Here is a 23,075-nt window from a genome sequence, read left to right as displayed (position 1 = left end):
CGGGGCAGATTCATATCCACTATGTGTGAGCACTTGTACCTAGGAGAAGGGGGGAAATCCTTTGGATGCCAATATACCTAGGAAATCGGCCCTGCTGAATCAGACCAATGGCCCATCAAGTCCAGGATCCTGTTCTCACAGCAGCCACCCAAATGCTTGTGGGAAATCCACAAGCAGGATAGGAGCACAAGGTTACTCACCCTTCCTGTGGTTTCCAACAACTGGTATTCAGAAGCATTTTTAATTTAGTTTAGGGGAAAGATGGTTGGGGTGTGTGTGTGTGGAGATGTGTTAGAGCAGCCTTTCTCAACCTGTGGGTCCCCAGTTGTTGTTGAACTACAACTCCCATCACCCCTAGCTAGCAAGGCCAGAGCTCAGGGATGTTGGGAGTTGTAGTCCAACAACATCTGGGGACCCACAGGTTGAGAACCGCTGCGTTAGAGGTTGGGAAGGGAGGGCTTTTTTGGGGGCAGGGAGGCTAATGTGGAGCTGCCACTTGAAGAGGGAGCTGAAAAGCTCTTGTGCGTGAGTCAAGCAGCACCTCACACTGCTTCGGATCCTGCTCTGTACCAGAGATAGAGGTGTTCCTGAGAAATAATCTGAAACTCGAGCTCTGTGTAGGCACTGGGGAAAAAGGCACCAGGCCACAAACTGGGGTGGGTACATTGGCGCCGCAAACACAGGCCTCTGCGTCTTGCTTTTGTGTGTTGAGTGTGAAAGCCTGAAGGAGAACTGGGTTCGAATCTTGCACAACCCTAGTTCCCAGTGCCGGGGAGGACCCTACTAAGCATGTTCAACAGGACATACTTAAGAGTTCCTATCGGGGGTTCATGCTCACCATGCAAAGGCCAGGAGTGAAGGGGATGTTGGCATGGGCGTGAACACTGGCCCTGCATCACCTACAACGGGGGTCAACCTGAAGATGCTGTGGACTACAGCTCCCATCATCCCTGATGCTGTGCTTGATGGGGTGATGGGAACGTACTGTATTTTTTGCTCCATAAGACACACTTTTTTCTTCCTAAAAGGTAAAGGGAAATGTCTGTGCATCTTATGGAGCGAATGCGTGGTCCCTGGAGATGAATTGCCCAGGGGCAAAAAGCAGATCATGCTTTTTTTTTTTTTTTTTTTTTTTTTGAAAGCAAAAAACTGCTCCAGCTAAGGAAAAGACACTAAGGCAAACAAGAGGGAAGGGAGTGTTGAAAGGAAGCAGCTGATCGGCAAGCGATTGGGGAGGGAGATAAGGGACGTTAGAGATAAAGGAGGCTGCCTGTGAGGGAGGAGGTAAAAGCCCATAGATCCTCAGGATTTTTGCATTGGGTCACCCCAAATTCACCATCAGATCACATAGCACGTCCATGGCTACTGCCTGCACCAAAAAAATCACGCACCCACTGTTGTGTGGGGCAACAATGATGCAAAAACACGGATCCACATGGATTCTCAGGATTTTTGCATTGGGCTACCCCAAACTCACCGTCAAATCACATGTCTGTGGCCACAGCATGAACCACAAAAATCATACATCCACTGTTTTGTTCAGAATATTTTTTTTCTTGTTTTCCTCCTCTAAAAACTAGGTGCGTCTTATGGTCAGGTGCGTCTTATGGAGCGAAAAATAAGGTAGTTCAAAGCATTTGCAGTGCACCAGTCTGGCTAGCCTTGCCCTGCTCAGCTGGTGCCCTCAAACACTCTTTTGAGCATCTGCGTAAGAACTATGTTGGGGGAGCGAGCGGACGAGCAGCTGCCCCAACCCCACCCCACAGATTCACTATGTGGGATGCTGCGGCACTGACCTCTCAGCAAGCGGGTCATCTGTTTCTACCCTTAATCTCAAACTGTGGCCATTCAAGTTAATAAATATGTACAACATTCTAGAGTTCAGTGAATATAAATAGCAAATATTTGTTCTGGTATTTCTCTGCACATCTGTTTGATTTCACTGGAAATCTTGGACGTCCTAAGATTCCAGATCAGGAGCTTAATGTAACAACAACAAAAATATTATTATTATTTTAAAATGATCTAGGATAGCTCTGAGCTATCCCAGTCAGACGTATAAATATAAATAAGCATAATATAGAAAAACATTCCCCCTCCCAATCCACATACAAAAATGTAATCGTTATTGCTAGCAGCAAGTGGAGTATTAAATATTGGATAGCTAAAACTATGCGCGCCTCACTTTCACCAAATGGATCTGGTTTCCGAGCATTTCTAAGAAAAGCTTCTGGTATAATTTGTACATCGAGAGGCTGTGGAGGAACTTGACCACCTTCCGGAGGCCTTGGATTGTTGTCTTGGGGAAATGGTATGTTTTCAAATGCTTCAGCCCATACGTCAAGCCCTTGATGGTGTCTTGGTCTCTATTTTTTACTCTCCACAAGCTGAGAAGCCTGAGAATCGGCTCGGAAGATTTGCACAGCCTCAGAATACGGTCGACTTCTTCCTTCCCCACTTTCTTCCCTGGCAAATTTTCCATCAGGATGCTGAGCTGCTCAAAGGTGATGTTGAGGTGGGCAATGTGTTTTGAGACACTGTTTTCACAGTGGTCAATGCCTGCAAAAGACAAATAGAGAAGCTGGTTTGTTTCGTGGACTAACAGGGTCGTAGAGTTGGAAGGGAGCCCAACCCTCTGCAATACAGGAATCTCAGCCAAAGCATCCATGACAGATGGTCATTCAACCTCTGCTTAAAAACCTCCAAGGAAGAAGAGTTCATAAATAAATGTTTGGATTTGATACCCCGTTTTATCACTACCCGAAGGAGTCTCAAAGCGGCTAACATTCTCCTTTCCCTTCCTCCCCCACAACAAACACTCTGTGAGGTGAGTGGGGCTGAGAGACTTCAGAGAAGTGTGACTAGCCCAAGGTCACCCAGCAGCTGCATGTGGAGGAACGGAGACGCGAACCCGGTTCCCCAGATTACGAGACTACCGCTCTTAACCACTACACCACGCTGGCTCAGTGTATGCATACACTGCTCTGCTTGTATACTGGTCTTACCTTGCTTAATGTTCTTGACCGCAGTGTGGCCATTGTTCTGCTCCTTCCATAATTTCAGTAACTGAAAGGTCTGTTCCTGAGGACTGTGCCTTTGTTTGAGCCTCTCTGTAGTTTCTGTGTTGACCTTTATACCTGGCAGACTATCCCTTAGCATGTTCAGCCAGTTGGGCGTGAGTTTGGTTGGAACGGCAAACCTGAAGAATGCTTCCTCACATAAGGTCACATCTAAAGAAAAAGAAGAAGAAGCATGTTGATCTTTCAAAGTCTGTCTGGTCTGGATCAGCCATCCAAACATTGCACCTGTGCCCTTTCAAAAAGTATAAAAAATCCCCAGTATTGCTCTACCAAGGCTGCAGTCCTCTGCATGCTTACTTGGATGTAAGCCCTATTGAACACAATGAGACTTGCTTCCTGAGTAAATAAGCCTGGATTCTGTGAAACTACTTTTTGACCTGTGTTATTTATTCATTAAATTTATATGCTATTTTTTCCTCTAAGGACCTCAAGGTGGCATAAATGGTTCCCTCTTTCCTCATTTAATCCCCACAACAACCCTGTGAGGTAGGCTCGGGTGAGAGATGGTCCATAGCTGTCAACTTTCCCCTTTCCTTGCGAGGAATCCTATTTGGAATAAGGGAATTTCCCTTTAAAAAAGGAAAACGTTGACAGCTGTGATGGTGACTGGCCCAAGGGCACCCAGTGAGCTTCATGGCATGGGGAGATTTGAACCCTGGTCTCTCCCTGGTCCTGGTCCGACATTCTCATTAGTCTGCATAGAATCTTGGGGGCGCACCCCCAAGCTTGTGGCTTCATTCTGTAGAAAAAGACTGCTCAAGTGGCCCCAAACTTCCACTTTGTTAAGTTAATGGCTCTCACGGTCAGGTGTATCTTTGCATGACTAAAGAGTGTATCTTTGCATGACTAAAGAGTACAAGCGACTGGTTGCTATGGAAACTACCAGCTGGAGGTACTTTCCAGAGTTGGAGTCAAGCAACGCCTAGGGGGCCCAAAGGTTCCCTACCATAAGCTAATGAAGTGCTTTCAGAAGTGTCACTCTGGATGAGGAGCAGAGCTGCTACACTAGCTTCACAGCCGGTGGATTGCTGTTGTTCACCAGAAAGGATGAGCGAGGTGAAAAGAGGATTAGACGAATTCATGGAGGAGAGGGCTTTTGATGTCTACTAGGCATGATGACTGTGATCTGCCTCAGCAGTTGGAGGCAGCCATGCTTCTGAATATCAGTTGCTGGTATTCAACATAAGTAGGGGAGTTCTCTTTTACACAGGCCCGGCTTGAGGGTTTCCTACAGGTATTGGGCTGGCCACTGTGGGAATAGGATGTTGGACTAGATGGGCTGTTGGTGGGATTCAGGAGCCTCTTCCTATGTTCTTATGGTGGTGGGAAGTTTGGCGCAGTGCAAACACACTGTCAGAATCAATCCAGTGTTCCTGCCAGCATGTTTGCACCATTCCAACTTCAGCTCTTCCGCATTCCCTCGGGTTAAGCAATGGTGACCCCCCTGAAGGGAAGGTCGTGTAACAGTTCTGCCCCACCCAGCAAGCTACATGGAGAACAACTTCTAGTTCACATCAGTCAACTGAAAACTATTCCTTGCTTTGAAGCACAAGACTTAACTAGTAGAAATACAACAACTGGTAAACTGGCACGTACCGATTTCACACTTCTGATCTGATCTGTCGCTTTTTTCTCCCTGGCAAACATTGTCACGTGTGGCGTCTCCCTTGCGCACCATTTTGAGACCCAGCGTGCTGCAGTTGGTGTGCTTCTGACAAGCTTCCTTGGATGACGTTTCATTGGAGAAATAGCCTTCTGGGCATCTCTTGCAAACCGTGTCACTTTCAGGGGTACCTTGGGACAAAAGAAAGAGACAATAAATACGCTTGGCAATCACTTTGTATACAGCACTTCAGGGGCTTCTTATATATATGGTGAAAGGCAGCATGAAAGACTGAGCGGAAAACCAATCAGATAAGTGCCTGATTTGTGTGTTCCCAAAGATTCTCTTTCAAAGGGGGAAGCTCGTTTCCCAGGACAGCTTCGCCAATTAATGTTTTAAATCTCATCTGCTTTGTTTTTGTAAATGGCACATTCAGAAGTCTCACATGGGACAGTGCATGCCCCAAGGCACCGAACCACTTTCAAACGTAGGTGGAAAGACTCTCCTCCTGCAAGAGAGGGGAGTGGTTGTGGTCGGGAGCCGGACTCCGCCTCAAGCAGGGGGCGTTAGCCCCCTGCCTCCCACTCACCTGGCTGGCGCCCACGCCCACGCCCACGGGCAGGCACCCAACCAGGTGCCTGCAAGGGGGCGTGTTTAGCAGCCTAAATTGCTGCGGCACCAGCCTTCTGGCCTCACTTTTCGTCGTCCCGTCGCGAGTCACCCACCCTCCACTCCCTTAGAGCTCAGGGTCTCAGTTTTCTTTGGCCTTGCTATGGACCTTAGGTTGGTCGCCCTGGTTGTCCGGGGGGCCTGGTAGGATTTTTTCCATTTGGCATTAGGCTTTTTGTTTTTTTCACCTACCTCATAGCAATCATCACAACTTTCGTGGTATTGGTGGGTAGGTTAGGCATTGGAATAATGTGTTGTGCTGTGTCGAAGGGCTAGGTGTGGCCATCGCCTGTGCCTTCAATTTTGGGTATTCCGTTAAAGGAATCCGGCGGTCGTGTATTCTGTCCGATGCCTGCGTGGCGGGAGGCCATGGCACGACCCTCGGTGATATCAGGGGAGAGCTTATAGTTGGATTAGCATCAACAGGCTCCACCTACTGATGAATAACCCCCCCTGTTTTAGACTCACCCCTCTCTGAGGGGGTGGAGTCAGCTGACGTAATCCAATGCCTAAGCCAATACCTTTTCACTTGCTGTAATCAATAAAGTTGTGGCCTTTTCTTGCCCATTAACCTTATATCACGTATCCTTGTGTTTTCATTCCACTATGCGGGGATTGGGTCCTCGAACCACAAGACAGCATTATTTGCCAAAACGTACTTCCTAATGTTAGAAAGTTCTTCCTAATGTGACTTCTGCACGTCTAAAGCTCCCTACATATTTAAAACTAGTCCAGAGCTGGTCCAAAGTCAACTCCGCTCAGACAGTTGGGAAAAGTTGCTTGTCTACTAGGTTTGATTCCTATGGACCAGCCCAGCATATTCCTGCCCTGAAGACCCCCCCCCCCATCAACACACGATGAGCTGCCATTTTATATTTCCCACAGTGACCCAGAGCAGGGCCGGCTCAAGACATTTCAGCACCTAAGGCACCCCCTCTCCAGTGAAGAATGGGCGAGTGAAGATCTGAGTCAGGAGCAAGGATAGGAGGTGGGCTGCCAAGGAGGAGGCAAGGTCAGGGCTGGCCCAAGTGTGATGTGAGGTGAGGCGACCACCTTGGGATCCACAGGGTTAAACGATCCAGCCTGCAAGGAATGCAGTGGCAGCAGCGGCTATGGTGCACTCCCTGGAGTCCAGATCTTCTGCCCCTGCCAGGGAGGGCACCAAGATATGGGTGGTATTTTTGCCCAAGGTCTTCTCAAACCTGGAGCAGAGCTGGCATTGCCCATGGACGATGGCATTTCTTTTCACAAGCTTTGAAGGAATTCTTTCACCAGAGCACCAAAACCAGTGCATTGGATAACTCAATGAAATGCCTTCTTTCCCTTAAAATCTGGCTTTTCACGCTCACGTTCAATGTGGCATGCCAGCCATGTGTTATAACCTGCTGGGTGGCTTAATAAACCCAGCCTGTGCAGGCAATCTGGATTTAATTCAAATGAAGGGTTTATCAAACACCTGATGGTCTGTGGTTCGTGGCTGCAAATTGGACAGGGCTGATTTAAGCCCCTTCTGAGCGGCTTCCCATTCCGACATAAATGGCGATAGAATTAAAACAGGTGTTGCATTTTTCAAATCAAGCTGGCATTTTCTGCCTTTCCTGTGTAAATGAAAGCTCTTGCTTGCACTTAGTTGATATAGATTTGAGCTAGAGTATGAAAATTAGAGTTCTGTAGGTAAATTATGCTGCTGGATACACTTAAATGAGTTTCCAAAGATTTTAAAGGTAAGGAATAGCTCAGGAATGTGACACAGTGAAGAATATGCATCGATTCTCCTCTTTGGGCCTGGCTGGATTATTGCATGTGCCCTAAAAATATGATGCTAATATTTAATAAAAAATAATTCTAAAGAATGCATATTTTATTAAACTGCTGTTGTAAAGCAATCAACACAGAAGGTGTTATGTACGGGTGAAAATATTTTTAGGATCCTGGAGAGCAAGAAAGTTGGGTGTTATGTACGGGTGAAAATATTTTTAGGATCCTGGAGAGCAAGAAAGTTGGGGTTCTGTCCTTTACTAAAAGATCTACAATGATGAATTAAACGTGCAGTTAGGGAACAAATGCTGTCATGGTTATTAAGATGCATAGCTACTCACAGAAAAGCAAGAATTGTGATCCATCCATCCATATTCAATGCAACAGAAACTCTAGTATATCACCCTGATTGCCAGTAAATTTCTAGCCTTCAATTCTAGTGTTCACTTTTAAGCTCACAAAGAGCATGGGTTGAGTGGTCCCTGTGTGAGTTACCCTCTGTTCTATATTTCTTTGTCAACGGTTATGTGCAGGAGCTAGCAGCAGGGCCTTTTCAGAACTGGCCTCACTTCTGTGGAATTTCTATGTCAGGGTAGTTCACAGCATTAGTCTGAATGCAGTCAATGGGTTGCATTCAATCTTCCAGGAATGGATCTAATGCTTGCATACTCCTTCCTTCCTATGCTCCTTCCTTCCACTCTTCAACTGAATGGCTTAACACATTAATTCCTGGTTTGATCAAACCATAGTTTCCTGTTACATCCAGGCTGGCAGATTATGGTTTCAGCAAGGCCTTTGAACTAGAATTGCTTACTAGAACAAAACCAGTTTGTAATCCTGGAATGGAGGGACTGCTTAAATAACAGCCTGAAATTTTTTGCACAACAGCAAACAATGGATTGATCAAACCACACATGAGGGGGAGGGGAGATCAGATGAACACGGGTCTCTTTCCCAGTCCCCAAAAATGAATGAATGTATTTTGGAAGAATGTATTACATGAGCTCATGTAAATATTTTTATATTTCCTGTTTGGCATGCTTAAAGCATTCAATCCAATGTCTAAAATGTAGCTGTAGTTTAAAGTACAATTTATGAGGATTTTCACACCTCCGGGCATTCTGGAAGCCACTTTATATGCAGCTAGCTAATATTTTTGCAGTAAAAGAAATATATTAAAAACCTACACTATGCATCTGGAGTTGAAATGAATTAGGAGACTGGTTTTCACTCCTCCTTAGCTTCACAAAATGATGAAACTAGTATGTGCCAGGCCATTTTCAAGCAGATCCATAAAGTTTCTGCATATCTTTTTGTTGTCGTTTCTAGACAAGGATTCCTTTAGTCTTTATTTTCTAGATAGTGCTCTTCGGTGGCAGTATTAATTTCCATCAATAAAGAACATGCGACCTCTTTTATCTGTCTCCCCCCCACTCCTGAGAATTACTGGCTGTGCATATATATATATATATATATATATATATATATATATATATATGTATATGTGTGTGTGTGTGTATATATATATATATATATATATATATATATATATATATATATATGCGCATGCTTTTCTAGGAGTATCTATTTGCGACATTGGTAATTAATTACTGCCACACATTTGCGATGACTTTTGCTATTACACTAATATTGTTATAATTACTCTCTGGGTGCTATATCAGTCCGCACTTCTGCTGTTTGTCAAGGCGCACAGAGGCTTGAAGCAGCACTCTTCCCCCATGAAAAATGTTATTAGTTATAACCCATAAATACTGCATCCCAGATAATGTCCCTGTGAATGAGGTCAATCCATCATGTTTCTCATTAGAAGGCAATTTGCTGGTGCCATTAAATTACCCATTACAGTAAGAGCAGAACATTTTGCTACTGTGAGCAACATCACTTTTGGCAGCAGTCCAGCGAGATGTTTAGGAGGACAACGGCTGTTTTTTTCACAGGCGCTGCAATAAAGTTGCGATCCATGCGTTGCCTCTGGGCGTACTCAAAAGTTGAAAGCTATGCAAGGGTCTCTGTGTGAGAGCTACACAACTGTGTGTGTGTGTGTGTGTGTGTGTGTTGGTTTTGTAGTTGTACCCAGCAGCAAAACCAGGATGCTTTGGAAAATTTTGACTGGGCTGCCATGCACAGCTGTTGGGATACATTTGCCTTGCAATCCATGCAGGCACTTTCATAACTGTGAACCAAGGATGGGGAACCTGAGGCACCTCTGGTTTGCAGCTCCCATCACCCTGACCATCAGCTGGGGCTAATGCAAAGTTCAAGTCCAATAACATCTGGAAGGCCACAGGTTCAATATGTCTGATGTAAGGCAGCCTTGCAACAACAACAACAACAACAACAACAACAATAATAATAATAATAATAATAAAGTCCATTAAAGTTAACAAACTACTAACCCCCAACCCACCTGCTATCATTCCAAAAAGCTGTAAAGGAGCGCAAGCCAAGATGCCTTACTCTTTGCATCGTTGAGTCAGCACGACTCCATGCACCAGTGTCCTCTTAGGGCAAGGAAGGAAAGAAGAAGATGCCGATTTGCATGGAATCTGTATAGGCTGATTCATATGCACAGCTGCAAATTTAGAATTGGCAACTGCAATTTAAATAGCAAGGCAAGGCAACTTGGTGTTAGGGTTCTTGCCGTTTGCAGCAGGATTTGAACGGGACAGAGGACTCCTTTAAAGAGGAGGCTGTTCTCTGAAAAGCAAGACATACACAGCCCTCATATACATCTACTTGACTGCTTTGATCTGGGGAAGGGGCACTGTTTACAGGTGCCGCAGATTTGTTCTGCATTTGTATGAAACTGACCTATTCATGTTGCATGCAGCACATGAACACTGGAACTCCCTGCCTATTGACACCTTTGCTTTGCAGTTCCTGCTAAAGACAGTTTTGTTCAGGCAAGCCTATCCAGGCATGCGGAAAGCCTGCGTGCATTTTAATCTGTTTTTATCTTAACTGTTAGTTTTAATTCTATTTTGAGTTTGTTAAATACTTGTTTGTAATTTGTCCTTTTCTTCTTTTCTCTTTTTTGGTAAGCAGCTTATAGGTTCTATTTGCAATCAAACGGTACATGTATCTTGTCTAATAAATAAAACCATACAGTTGTTGCCCCAGGCTTGGACCCTTAAACTGAGCAAGTTGTATGTGAGCAAAAGTGTTAAACAGACTCCCCTCCCTTGTTTCAGCCTCTCTGTATCCCGACCCTGCTGTCTGTCTCAGATCGCATTCATCTCCCTCTGGCACTCTGATTCCTTGCTGACTTGCTCCAGATCCTGACCGCCAGCCAGATTATACCATACTGACACTGAATCCTATGCACCCCAACAGGAGTTTGGCACAGCTAAAGGTGCCCCTTTGTTTGAACCTCACAACAACCCTGTAGATCAGGTTGAGATACTGGGACTAGCCTAAGGTCACCCAGTGAGTTTCATGGCCAAGCAGGGATTTCAATCCAGCTCTCCCTGTTCCAACACAGGCTTTCACTAATTGATCTCCCTTATATATAATGCTCGTGATCTGTGGTACGCTGAAGGTCCTGTGGGGGGGAAAGCACATGTAAGAACCCATTGTTTCCCAGTACAGTGGTACCTCGGGTTAAGAACTTAATTTGTTCCGGAGGTCTGTACTTAACCTGAAACTGTTCGTAACCTGAAGCACCACTTTAGCTAATGGGGCCTCCTGCTGCCGCTGCACAGCTGGAGCACGATTTCTGTTCTCATCCTGAAGCAAAGTTCTTAACTTTGGGGCCTCTATTTCTGGGTTAGCGGAGTCTATAACCTGAAGAGTCTGTAACCCGAGGTAGCACTGGGTGTGTGTGTAATCTTCCTGGTCTGGTTTCCTGGAGAAGTTTCTTCCTCGCCCCAGGCGAACAGGCATGAGGCCATCTCTGGGAAACAGACACATACCTTCCTCAGCAACACCATATCCCGGCGGACATGCTGTGTGCTTCAAGCAGAATTCCAGTTCGAGGTACCGCCCTTCGATGCACTCGCAAACACGGTTCTGGGTGCTGCTGCATTCGACTTTCTCATATTGCAGCTCCTTGCACACCACGTTGCAGTACTGGCACTCATCGTTGTTGTTCCATTCATCTGCGTAGAACTGATCCGGGCAGGGGGCACACTTGGTCTTCGACGAAGTCGTGCAGTGCTGCTCGACGTAGCTTCCGGGGGGACACTGGTCACACAATATCTGACGGGAGGTTTCCGGGTCGTAATGGAGGTACTTTGGGGGAAGGTCCTCTTGGACAGTCCATTTCACAGATATGTCCAACAACTAGCAGAAGAGACACAACACAGTGTTTTAGGTTACGTGGTTGGCAACGCACTGGTGGTATAGCTGTTGCTATTTATATTTCTCAGAGGCATTGCCCTTAAAGCCGGTAACAAACAGGTATCAAGAGACAGGGGGACACCACTAAAAAGGCCCTGCCCCTTGTTGCCACCCTCCAAACACCCCTCGGAGAGGGAACTTGGAGAGGGTCCCCTTGTTTTGAGGGCAAATGTAGGGAAACTTTGAATGATGCAGTTTTGTTTGTGTGTGCCATCTGGAAATCAGCCAAACAGTGAAGGACGTGCAACAAGGCAGAGATTCATGAGGGACAGGAAGCGGGCATCTTAGAAATGCTCATATACAGTACAGAATCCTTCACATAACCTTCAGCTTCCTTTCTTAACATTAATGATGAAATAATTTTCTGCCATAGCAACTCATATAACTTACAGCACTCTTAAATGGCCTGTAGTACCCTTAACAAACATTGTGATGTTGTTGCAAAGTTCTGGTTAAAAAACCTACAGTTTTCATGTTTTCAAAAATATCCCAGGATCAACAGGGGGTTTCTTACAGATAGGTAGCCGTGTTGGTCTGCCATAGTCAAAACAAAAAATTCCTTCCAGTAGCACCTTAAAGACCAACTAAGTTAGTTCTAGGTATGAGCTTTCGTGTGCATGCACACTTCTTCAGATACACTGAAACAGAAGTCACCAGACCCTTCTATATAGTGAGAAGGTGGGGAGGGGTATTACTCAGAAGGGTGGTGGGAATGGGTGATTGGCAGATAGCTGTGATGAGCCTGTTGACGACTCTTAATGACTGCAATAGGTCTTACAGGAAAAAGCAAGGGGTGAGAAGGTGAAAAATGGCTTTGTCATGTATAATGAGATAAGAATCCAATGTCTTTGTTCAGACCAGGTCTTTCCATGGTTTTAAGTTTGGTAATAAGTTGCAATTCAGCAGCTTCTCTTTCCAGTCTATTTCTGAAATTCCTTTGTAATAGAATAGCTACTTTGAGATATTGTATAGAATGTCCTGGGAGATTGAAGTGTTCTCCTACTGGTTTCTCTATCTTGTGATTCCTGATGTCAGATTTATGTCCGTTTATCCTTTCCAAACCTTACGCCAAAGGATAAACGGACATAAATCTGACATCAGGAATCACAAGACAGAGAAACCAGTAGGAGAACAGTGTATCTGAAGAAGTGTGCATGCACACGAAAGCTCATACCTAGAACTAACTTAGTTGGTCTTTAGGGGGTTTATTGTCCCTCCCTCACTCCCCCCCATACAGAGAAAAGGATTTTGAAAGGGAAAATGACATTATATTGATTTCCTTTTCTATTGGATCTTTCACACCATTCTCCAAATGGAAGTCAAATGACATTTGAGCTCCACCCACTTGTGTGAAATAAATGTGGATTTGGATGACAATTGCAAAGACAGCCAAAGCTCCTACCGGCATCTTTCCCTTCAATCACAGCCTTGTGAAAGTAAAGAAACTAGTTTTTCAGCATACAAAAACATTATTATATGTCTTGGCTTTGGGGTTTCACGCAGACCGCAGAAGAATGTTTGGATTTACTGAAAGAAACAAATAAAGCAGCCTCTGTTTTGCATCACAAACACATCCTGGTGTCTCCTTTGCCTTTGAAAAGGACTGTCAAAGCCTGGAAATCAAATCTCTAAACTCTGCAATTCACTGATTCAGGTAAGTAGCCGTGTTGGCCTGACGCAGTCAAAATATATATTAAAAAAATTAAAAATTGTCCAGTGGTACCTTAGAGACCAACTAAGTTTGTTCTTAGTATAAGCTTTTGTGTGCAAGAAGTGTGCATGCACACGAAAGCTTATACCAAGAAAAATCTTAGTTGGTCTCTAAGGTTTTCCCAGTAGTGATGTATGGAAGTGAGAGCTGGACCATAAAGAAGGCTGATCGCCGAAGAATTGATACTTTTGAATTATGGTGCTGGAGGAGACTCTTGAGAGTCCCATGGCCTGTGAGAAGATCAAAACTATCCATTCTGAAGGAAATCAGCCCTGAGTGCTCACTGGAAGGACAGATCGTGAAGCTGAGGCTCCAATACTTTGGTCACCTCATGAGAAGAGAAGACTCCCTGGAAAAGACCCTGATGTTGGGAAAGATGGAGGGCACAAGGAGAAGGGGACGGCAGAGGACGAGATGGTTGGACAGTGTTCTCGAAGCTACCAGCATGAGTTTGACCAAACTGTGGGAGGCAGTGGAAGACAGGAGTGCCTGGCGTGCTCTGGTCCATGGGGTCACAAAGAGTCAGACACAACTAAACGACTAAACAACAACAACAACAAGGTGCTAATTTTCCAACAAGGTGCGTCTTGCTATTCACTGCTCTACATAATTCAAGTGCAAATGGAGCCCAAGATCCATTGGGCCACCAATGTTTTTCCAGCAATGGGAGACCAGTGAGATCTCAGAAGCAGGATATACAGGGCGATAGTCCTTACCCCTGTTTGTTTGTATCCAGGATCTAGTTTCCTGATACCTGTGGCTTCTAAACCTGGATCTATTTTTCACCTGGGTTTTTGCCTTCCCCTTTCCATGCCAGCATGTTACCAAAAGCCCATGAGGGGACATAAGCCCACCCAAAACCAGTGACCCACTGGCTCCTTGCTGGAAAGTGACATTTCCCCCTTCCCTGAGGGTTTATGTCTTTCCTGGGGGGTTTTATGCCATTTTCCCGCCACCTTTTCCCTATGCAAGTCAATGGAGAGAGGTATTTATCTGAGGGAGAAAATGCTGTGTACCTGAAAACGTGTTGTGGGGAAGCTAATCCCCATCAAAGACCCTTGGGGTAACATGTTTCTTGCTGGGAGACGGATACTGCCCTCACTTTTTCTAAGAAACCATGCTCTTTTTTCTCCCACACCCGGATTCCTAATGTACCCACCCCAGAACAGTTCTCTTTGCAGGGGAACCACTGCAGCTGTCAATCTGAAATCTGTCAGGAGTCATCCCTTCAGTCAGAAGAGAGGACCAATCTTCATATCCCTGTGAAAGGGATGGATACACACACACACACACACTCACACAATTTTTTGTTGTTTCATCTGCTAACAAGAATTGCCAGTATTTAGAGATGACTTTAAATCCTAACATCATTCTAATAATGAATTCAGTTTATGCAAACTACTGGGAAGTTGATTTCTGTTCTTCTTTTCATATTGAGTATACTGTTGTTGTTTTTAATGGGGCAGAACCCACTGAGAAATGGGGCTTATACAGGGGAACATACCCAGTGGGCTGACTCCCATTTTTAAGAAACAGAAAATCCATTTGTCCTAAGTGTTTCTATATGATCGGCAATAATAACTCACTGAATACATGATCTACCAAATGCTCACATGAAGCAAAGTTGACAGATAACAGGAAGCATTCACAGTTATCTGATCAGCTGTTGCTCCATGTTGCACAACTTCTAGGTAACATCAAACATCACTTGGGTTGATTAGTCACCAGGCAAACTATTCTCAGCTATGAGATCACTTCTAAAATGTATTTGTAGGGTTGTAATCAGTGCTTATCACACTCAGAGAAGACCCTTGATGTTGATGGACACAATTCACTTAGGTCTATTGATTTCAATGGGTTTACTCAGATTATAACCTACTTGACTACTGCCCATAGATTTTTGATTCTTAGCTTTCCCAGAGTGGGGCATAAATATATGTCTCCCTAATGTACATCTGAGAAAGGTTAAAGTGGAAAAAGGGTAAAGGAGATTGCAAAAATAACAGACATCCCAACCCATTGATTTTGGGGCACACCTGGCAGTGTCAATGTTCAGTGGATCTCCTTATGAGTGAAGGAGCTGTCCCATTCTCTTTAACAGACATCTCCACACATGCAATGGGAGCCAGTAAGAGACATTTGCCCAGTTGAAGAGAAGAAGAGTTTGGATTTGATATCCTGCTTTATCACTAACCTAAGGAGTCTCAAAGCGGCTAACATTCTCCTTTCCCTTCCTCCCCCACAACAAACACTCTGTGAGGTGAGTGGGGCTGAGAGACTTCAGAGAAGTGTGACTGGCCCAAGGTCACCCAGCAGCTGCATGTGGAGGAGTGGGGAATCAAACCCAGTTCACCAGATTACGAGTCTACCACTCTTAACCACTACACCACACTGGCTGGGCACAGAAGATCCACAAACTATGACCATTTGCATCAGGAGAACTGGTGGCCAAGCAGAAATTGCAATGCTCCACAGATCTTTCTCCATACGATCATTTTATGGGAAGATTTCAGGGATTGTACCTTAAACCTTCTGCTCTGTCTCTCACCAGTACCTTTTCCACATCCAGCTACCGCCCTTAGACCATCAGAGCATCACAATAAATAATCCAGTGCTCTCTGCCTATCTGAGCCCCATATATCCATACATTTGTGCAATATATAAAATTAAACATGGTATCTGACAAACCAATCCAGCCTCACAGATTTGCTCCTGTTCTTTCCATCTGCAGTGGACTAAGGCTCTCATAGGAGGGTCAGAACTAGGAGATTTAGATGGCCCCTATTTCTTGAAAATGCAGCATATTAATTCCTTCCTCTACCCCACACCCCAGAAGCCAGGAATGCCTCATCCCTTGTTAAAACTTCGCAGCCCACTACGATTTGAAAGCTAGCACGCTTACTGAAAGACCTGAAGAGGAAAAGTCAGCCAGCGGAGAACAGAGAATGATATCAACGCTCTGATCGTGTCAGTTCCAAAGCAATCGTCAGTCTCTGGGCAAGGACTTACCACAAGTGTGCAGCACAGGAACTTGTTCATTGTGGTTGCTTTCAAACCCTCAGGGATCTGGGAAAGCAATCAGGCAGTTAGGGAGCGCTCTGGTCTCGTAGCAGCTTGCAAACAGTGGCCCAGCACATTAAAAGCTCGTTTATATATATATCTGCAGCCCCATGCAACAGGAAACCCTGGCTCAGCTTTGAATACTCATTCCCTCCCCACGAGCAATTTCTTTTTGATTTTTTTTTTAAAAAGGAACCTGTCGATGATTTCATGCAACTCCTTTCAGCGGTATTTAACCACAAGCTGGAAAAAAAAAAAGGAGGGTGTGTCAGGATCCGGGCACAGCGATGGGTTAACTAATTACTGTCTGGCAGTCACCGCCTCTGCTGTGTTACTGCCCACCCCCTTTCTGGGCAAAGAGGGGGAGCCCAAAGCAGACTCACCTCCAGGACAACAAGGGGCGAGTTATTCACAGCCTGGCTGCTCTAGAAACAAAAGTATAAAAATATCCTCCTGCAACCAGCTCATCCTTAAGGTGTCTTTCCTTTTTGGTAGTAAAGTTTTGGGGGTTTTTTTTTGCTTCCGATGCCCTGAACTAGAGCTGAAATGAGCAATCCCTCTCACTTTGTGATACATGGTTTTACACTTTGCCTCCTGATCCAGTTGACACTGCTATGAAGGTCCATATTTTTACTGATGCATTCAAGACATTTTTTTTCCAATTATGTTTGACGCTGCCATAAACCCTGTAAGGTAGCCCATTCTTAGTCCTACAGTACAGATGGGGAAAGAGGGTTAAGACAGTTATAGCAGGTTTTCTTTGGAATTAAGTATTTTTGTTTGGCTCATGTGTCTTATTTCTTTGAAATCGTCAGAATAGAAATATCATTTCAAAATGACGATGGGTAGGAACATATCAGGGAAGCTGCCTTATATAATCAGACCACTGGTCCATGTAGCTTGGTATATCCAACTCTGAATGGCAGCAGCTACTTAAGAGTTTCAGGGAGGGGACATCCCTGTCCTACCTGGAGATGACAGAGGTTAAACTTTCCCTTTAAACCTTTAACACTTTCAGCATATAAAGCAGATGTTCTACAACTGAGCTATAGTCTTTCTTTCCCCCAGAGCTGATTCAGGATGAATGTCCTCTTCTCATCTCCCCCTTGGCCGTGTTTTCCTCCCCATTCACAAGGCTGAGGAATTAAGCTCACAATTTCAGCAAGGGATTACTGTAAATGTTGAGATAAAGGTTGCCTACTGCATTAGATTCGTCTATCGGTGTTTAAATTTGTTCCTTCACAAAATAACATAGACACGAACCAACTGTGGAAGATGGAAACTGTTTGAAAGCGAATTTACAGACCTCCTCCAAACAAATGTACAGTTATCTGTCCTGTGATGTGGTTCGGGGGTTAGTGGGTTTGGGGAAGGTTCAATCTGAACTGGAGAAAAGTTGGCTGAACTAGGCACATATTGGCTAGTGCCCATGTTAATACCAACACTCCTCTACACGGCGAAGCCTCAGAGCAGTTTTGCAAGTGTTTCAAAAACGTAAATGCTGTTTTGTTTTGGGTTGATTTTTTTTTTTTAAAAAAAACCAACCCAAGGTGGATAAGCAAATATGCACAAAGAAATGTGTTACTTAAAAAAGAACTTGCGGACAGCTCTCTCGATGCAGAAAGGCTAACACACCTCTTCAGCATGGGAAGAAACTTGCCAATTCAATTTTCATCTTGCTACTATGACTGCAAGCACAGGTTGAAGTAAAATGAACTCACTGTGACCACAAGGCTTCAAAACAAGTCAGGCAGTTGGGTGGGGGGAAGGGGGGAGAGGTGTTCCTCAGACTCTCTGTCACTGATTATTTATAACTCAGAAATTCATCTCCTGCCCACCCCCCACCCCCTGCTCTGAGTTGGTTCAAATGACCATTCACAAAAGGCAGATCATTCATATGGCCACCTTGACTCCAGCCTTGCTTTAAAAAAAATTAAAAAAAAAAATTAGGAAATTCAACAAGAATTTCAGTCCAGTTCATTTTGTTGTTTCTTTAAGTACTTTGTAAAAGCTTCCCATTCTTCCTTAAAATCACAGTTGCCCTTATCACGTAGTTTTTGTGTCAGTTTTGCCAATTCCACATAGTCCATCAGTTTCTCTTGCCACAGTTCTTTGGTTGGAATTCCTTCATTCTTCCTTTTTTAAAAATAATATTTATTAGAATTTCAACAAGAAAAAAGTTACAAAAATAGTAAAAAGAAAATACAAAAAATACAAAAGCCAGAAAAAAATAAAAACAGTTAAAAATAAATCCCCCTTACCATTCATTTACTTATTTTCATGACTTCCTCACACCTCCCTTTTTTGTATTCCAGTTAATAGCTAGTTCAGCAAATCCATACCCTCTTTGTTTACTCTTAGTTCTTTATCTTCACATATCATAACTTCAAATTTTCATCTAATATCAATCCATTTTTACATATTCCTATTTTACCTTATTGCTAAAACCGCTTCATTTCATTCCAACATCATTTTAACATTCAATAATTTTACAGTGTTTCTGTAAATAGTCTTTAAACTTCTTCCAATCTTCTTCCACCAACTCTTCTCCCTGGTCTCGGATTCTGCCAGTCATTTCCGCCAATTCCATATAGTCTATTACTTTCATCTGCCATTCTTCCAAGGTGGGTAGATCTTGTGTTTTCCAATGCTTTGCGATGAGTATTCTTGCTGCTGCTGTAGCATACATAAAGAAAGTTCTATCCTTCTTTGGCACCAATTGGCTGAACATGCCCAGGAGAAAGGCCTCTGGTTTCTTCAGAAAGGTATATTTAAATACCTTTTTCATTTCATTGTAGATCATCTCCCAGAAAGCCTTAATCCTTGGGCACGTCCACCAAAGGTGAAAGAATGTACCTTCAGTCTCTTTACATTTCCAGCATTTATTATTGGGCAAATGATAGATTTTTGCAAGCTTGACTGGTGTCATGTACCACCTGTATATCATTTTCATAATATTCTCTTGTAAGGCATTACATGCCGTAAATTTCATACCTGTGGTCCACAACTGTTCGGAATTCCTTCATTCTTCCATCCCTGTGCTATTAGGACTCTTGCCGCCATTGTCACATACATGAAAATGTTTTTCAGTTTCCTTGCTAATAAGGTGGAACAATGCATTGCTTGTAGGCCTGTGATTCTTTAAAGGGGCTGTTTTCATTATATATATATATATTGCAATATGCAGCTATTGAGGCTACAATTTGAAAGGGATCTCTAGTATGAGGTGTGTGTGTGTTTGTGTGCATGCATGTTGGTGGGGAATGCCTTCTCTACTCTCACCTCTTGTGCAATTTTCCTGCCGAATATCCTCCCCCTGCTGTTTTTACTTCCCAGCCCCATAAGAGGGGGGTGGGGGAATATACAGCATCCCATATCCATTCCCCACTGGATTGGCGTGGTTGTGGGGGCAGCTTGGAAGGATTTTCCTTGGGGAAACAACCTGAGGGGAAGGGTTACAAAACCTCTCCTTCCTGTCCTCTCCTTCCAAACTCCTTCTATGGACTGAATTTCCAGAAAACAACAACAAGGACGCCTAAAAAGAATCACCAAGCTACACAGAACATGCAGTTCCGTCCTAAGACTTCAAACGTCATTGCTAGCTCACCTGACCACATATACCTAGGTTAGTCATTTGTGGCTAACGGATGAAAGGGAAAAAATAAGTAACTTTCTTCCAGGTTACAAAAGTGTCCTGTCTGGCTTCCCAGAGGTCTGTTCATATTTGCCATGATCAACCTGGTGTGCAGCTATTGACAACTCTGCTTATTATCACCATCATCATATCTAATCCAGATCTCTCTTTCTTGGAAGATCACTAGCACTCACACTTGCTTCCGGCCTGAACTTTGGTTATGGGATTCGCACCAGTTTAATGCTTTGAATTTGCTTTGACTTTCAGCTTTGATTCATTCACTTCTGTTAAAATCAAAGCAGGGCATTTTTTTCACTGCTCTCTGGTCCCAACGGCAAACACCTGACCACAACCACAGGTTCCGTAAACATCTTACATAAATCCCCGGATTCATAAACACCGATTCGCAAATAATGAAGCGACAGTAGTTTCTACAACATAAAGTTTTGACAGGGAAATGCTCTTCCCCCTTGCCTCGCCAAACTTAGCCCTCAGCATTTAAACTGACCGAAGGAGGGCAAGTCTCAGGAGGATGGGGGTGAAGAGGAGCAATATCATATAACCACATGTGGCCATGGCTATCCCAGGTGACTCAAAGGTAGGGATGGAGGGGGGGGGTTTGGCTCAGTTAATATTTTTAAGGCGAACCTACCTAATTTGCACTCCCTGAAACACTGCATGAACCAAAATACAGCAATCCTTTGACATCCATCTGCAAAATTTTCAATTTTGCAACGTTGTTCTCCAGCAAAGTAATGTGTTCAGAAATGCGTGTACTAGGTGTTCTAATAATAATAATAATAATAATAATAATAATAATAATAATTTTTTATTTATATCCCACCCTTCCCAGCTGAGAGCTGCTCAGAGCAGCTAACAACAATAAAGGTAACACAGCATTCTAAAATCAATTCATTCTTAAATCAATTCATTCTTAAATCAATTCAATTCAAATGAATGGCAACCATTGGGCATATCAATGCATATACTTGTGAAAAGAACATAAAAGTGTGTTATCTTGCAAATTTTTGCAAATTTGGCAAAACTGCATGCAAAAATATGTACCGGTATATTAGTAGAAATTTGCACTGAAATACGAATGAGGACTTCTTTTCCCCCAAACTAATGTGCAGATGAATTCTGCAATCCTAAAGCTGCTGCTGCTGCTGCTGCTGGGAAATCCAAAGCCTACATGGGCAAAAAGGCTGTCAATGGCTACTAGCCATGATGGCTATGCTCTGCCTCCATGGTCAGTTATGCTTCTGAATACTAGTTGCTGGAAACTACAGGAGGGCAAAGGTTTCTTGTGCTTGAGTGTCAGGGCTGGTTCAGCTGCAGCTCAGCAGCTCAGAGATTGGCAATAAAGTTGATACAATACAAACAGAGAAACCTGCCAGAACTGATGATCGGGGCCTCCCACTTCCCCCCCAATTCTCCCCCCATCCGGCTGTTTCCCATGCAGTGTTAACCCCCCCCCCACTTGGGGGGGGGCTGCGCTCTCTGTGTTTGTTGCTCTGCTACATGCAAAAGTCGCTGAGACCTTGGAGACAAGGGAGGAGGGGAGCTGAATACAGTAAGACTGGCAGGCTCCTGTGAATCTGTTGCAGCCTCAGCCTTCCCCTCTCCTTCAGCTGCCTGTCCTATGTCTGCAGTGCTTTCTGCCTCTTCTTCCTCTCTCTCACTTAAGCCTGTTGTTTGTTCAGCATCCAGCCATTCTGCCTCCCCCCTTCATCCTCTGACCTGCCTTCCATGTCCCAACACCACTCCCCTGGCTTGAAGCCTTCCTCTTCTGAGGCTTCTCCGGGGGTTTCTCTGGCAGGAGCCTCGCAACACTCTTCATTGTCCAGCCAGTCTCTGCTTGTTGGTTTCCCACAGGCATCCAGTTAGCCTCTGTGAGAACAGGATACTGGACTAGACAAGTCCTTGGCAGGCTCTTCTTATGTTCTGTTTAACTGCCCACCCGAAGCCCTGCTAGGCTCTCAGCAGCAAGACATAAGTGAGGTCAGCAGAGCTCTTGCTCTTGCACTCCTCCAGGCTTTTGAGTTTTATTCCCCTTTGTTAAACACTTTCCCTCCTACTGGGGACAATCAGAAGGAAATTCACAGGGCCAGCTTCTGAGAACATACTACAAAGGCCATCTGCTGAATTGCCTGGGCTGTAAGCATTCAACAGAGCTAGGTGCACAGCTGCAATGGGAAACAGACCCAGGTTGCTGAAAAAGTTAGATTTAATTTTTCATTTTCCTGGAAATATAAGAATGCTGCGTATTTCATCATTTTGTAAAAACAGAAGAATCGTTCTAGGAGTCAGCGCATGAGCCCATCTTGGCACAGGGCCACCACCCAAGTCTTCTTTTGGACTGTGCAGACGTTGTCAGTTTTTGGAAGAAATACTGTCACGTTTGGCTTTGTGATGCAAGATACTAATCAGGCCCGGGCACTGTCAAAAACACGAAGGATTATGGATAACTCCGTCACGGCCAAAAGCAACTGCTTCCCTTTGGGTAGTGCATTGTAGTGCCTCAGCAATCATTTTGGATGATCTAGCAGGTGTTTAAGCCATAAATTTTACTTGCATTTGCCATTCTAGTTATCAGAATGGCTGGTGGGAGGCTTTTGTTACGGATATCCTACTGGATTTCTGTGAGCAGGCCTGTGTAGGTTACAGACATCGCTGGTGTTTTTTAATTTTTTTATTTATTTCATGAAATGTATACAGTGGTACCTCGGGTTAAGTACTTAATTCATTCCGGAGGTCCGTACTTAACCTGAAACTGTTCTTAACATGAAGCACCACTTTAGCTAATGGGGCCTCCTCCTGCTGCTGCGCTGCCAGAGCACGATTTCTGTTCTTATCCTGAAGCAAAGTTCTTAACCTGAAGCACTATTTCTGGGTTAGCGGAGTCTGTAACCTGAAGCGTATGTAACCTGAAGCGTATGTAACCCGAGGTACCACTGTACACCGCTCGATTGCAGAAAAAAACATCAAAGCGGTTTCTGAAGGAAAAGATAAAACAATACCATTATGTCTACAAAACTTACCCCTGCTGAAATCCCTCATGACTCAGAGAGAATCTGAATTTTTGGAGGGTGTGTGAAGGACAGCCACCTATAGGGTTGCCATAGTTTGAAGTGCAAAAAAAGAGGACACATTTGCCAACTTTTAGCTATGGATTACTATGACGACTCTACCCATGAAAAA

General features: G+C 44.2%; 1 protein-coding gene across 1 annotated transcript; it reads right to left on the bottom strand.

The window, feature by feature from the left end:
- Positions 1 to 1,754: 1,754 nt before the first annotated feature.
- TNFRSF11B (TNF receptor superfamily member 11b) lies at positions 1,755 to 22,933 on the bottom strand. Its single transcript, XM_081874519.1, has 6 exons — positions 22,916 to 22,933; positions 16,190 to 16,246; positions 11,043 to 11,412; positions 4,677 to 4,874; positions 3,006 to 3,230; positions 1,755 to 2,559 (listed from the first exon to the last, which is right to left on the bottom strand). Exons 2-6 carry the CDS (start codon positions 16,217 to 16,219, stop codon positions 2,171 to 2,173), a joined length of 1,212 nt encoding a protein of 403 aa, XP_081730645.1. The 5' UTR covers positions 16,220 to 16,246; positions 22,916 to 22,933; the 3' UTR covers positions 1,755 to 2,170.
- Between the last annotated feature and the right edge of the window lie 142 nt (positions 22,934 to 23,075).

Source organism: Podarcis erhardii (assembly GCF_964252035.2).
Source record: "Podarcis erhardii genome assembly, chromosome: 8".
Taxonomy (NCBI): Eukaryota; Metazoa; Chordata; class Lepidosauria; order Squamata; family Lacertidae; genus Podarcis; species Podarcis erhardii.
Note: the sequence above shows the minus strand (reverse complement) of the source record. Positions and strands in the feature narration are given on the sequence as shown.

Coding starts and splice junctions, on each gene's coding strand:
- TNFRSF11B (XM_081874519.1), bottom strand. CDS start 16,219: ATGAACAAGTTCCTGTGCTGCACACTTGTG. Junction 11,413..16,189: donor TCCTGTGCTGCACACTTGTG/GTAAGTCCTTGC, acceptor CTCTTCTGCTAG/TTGTTGGACATATCTGTGAA. Junction 4,875..11,042: donor ATATGGTGTTGCTGAGGAAG/GTATGTGTCTGT, acceptor TTTTGTCCCAAG/GTACCCCTGAAAGTGACACG.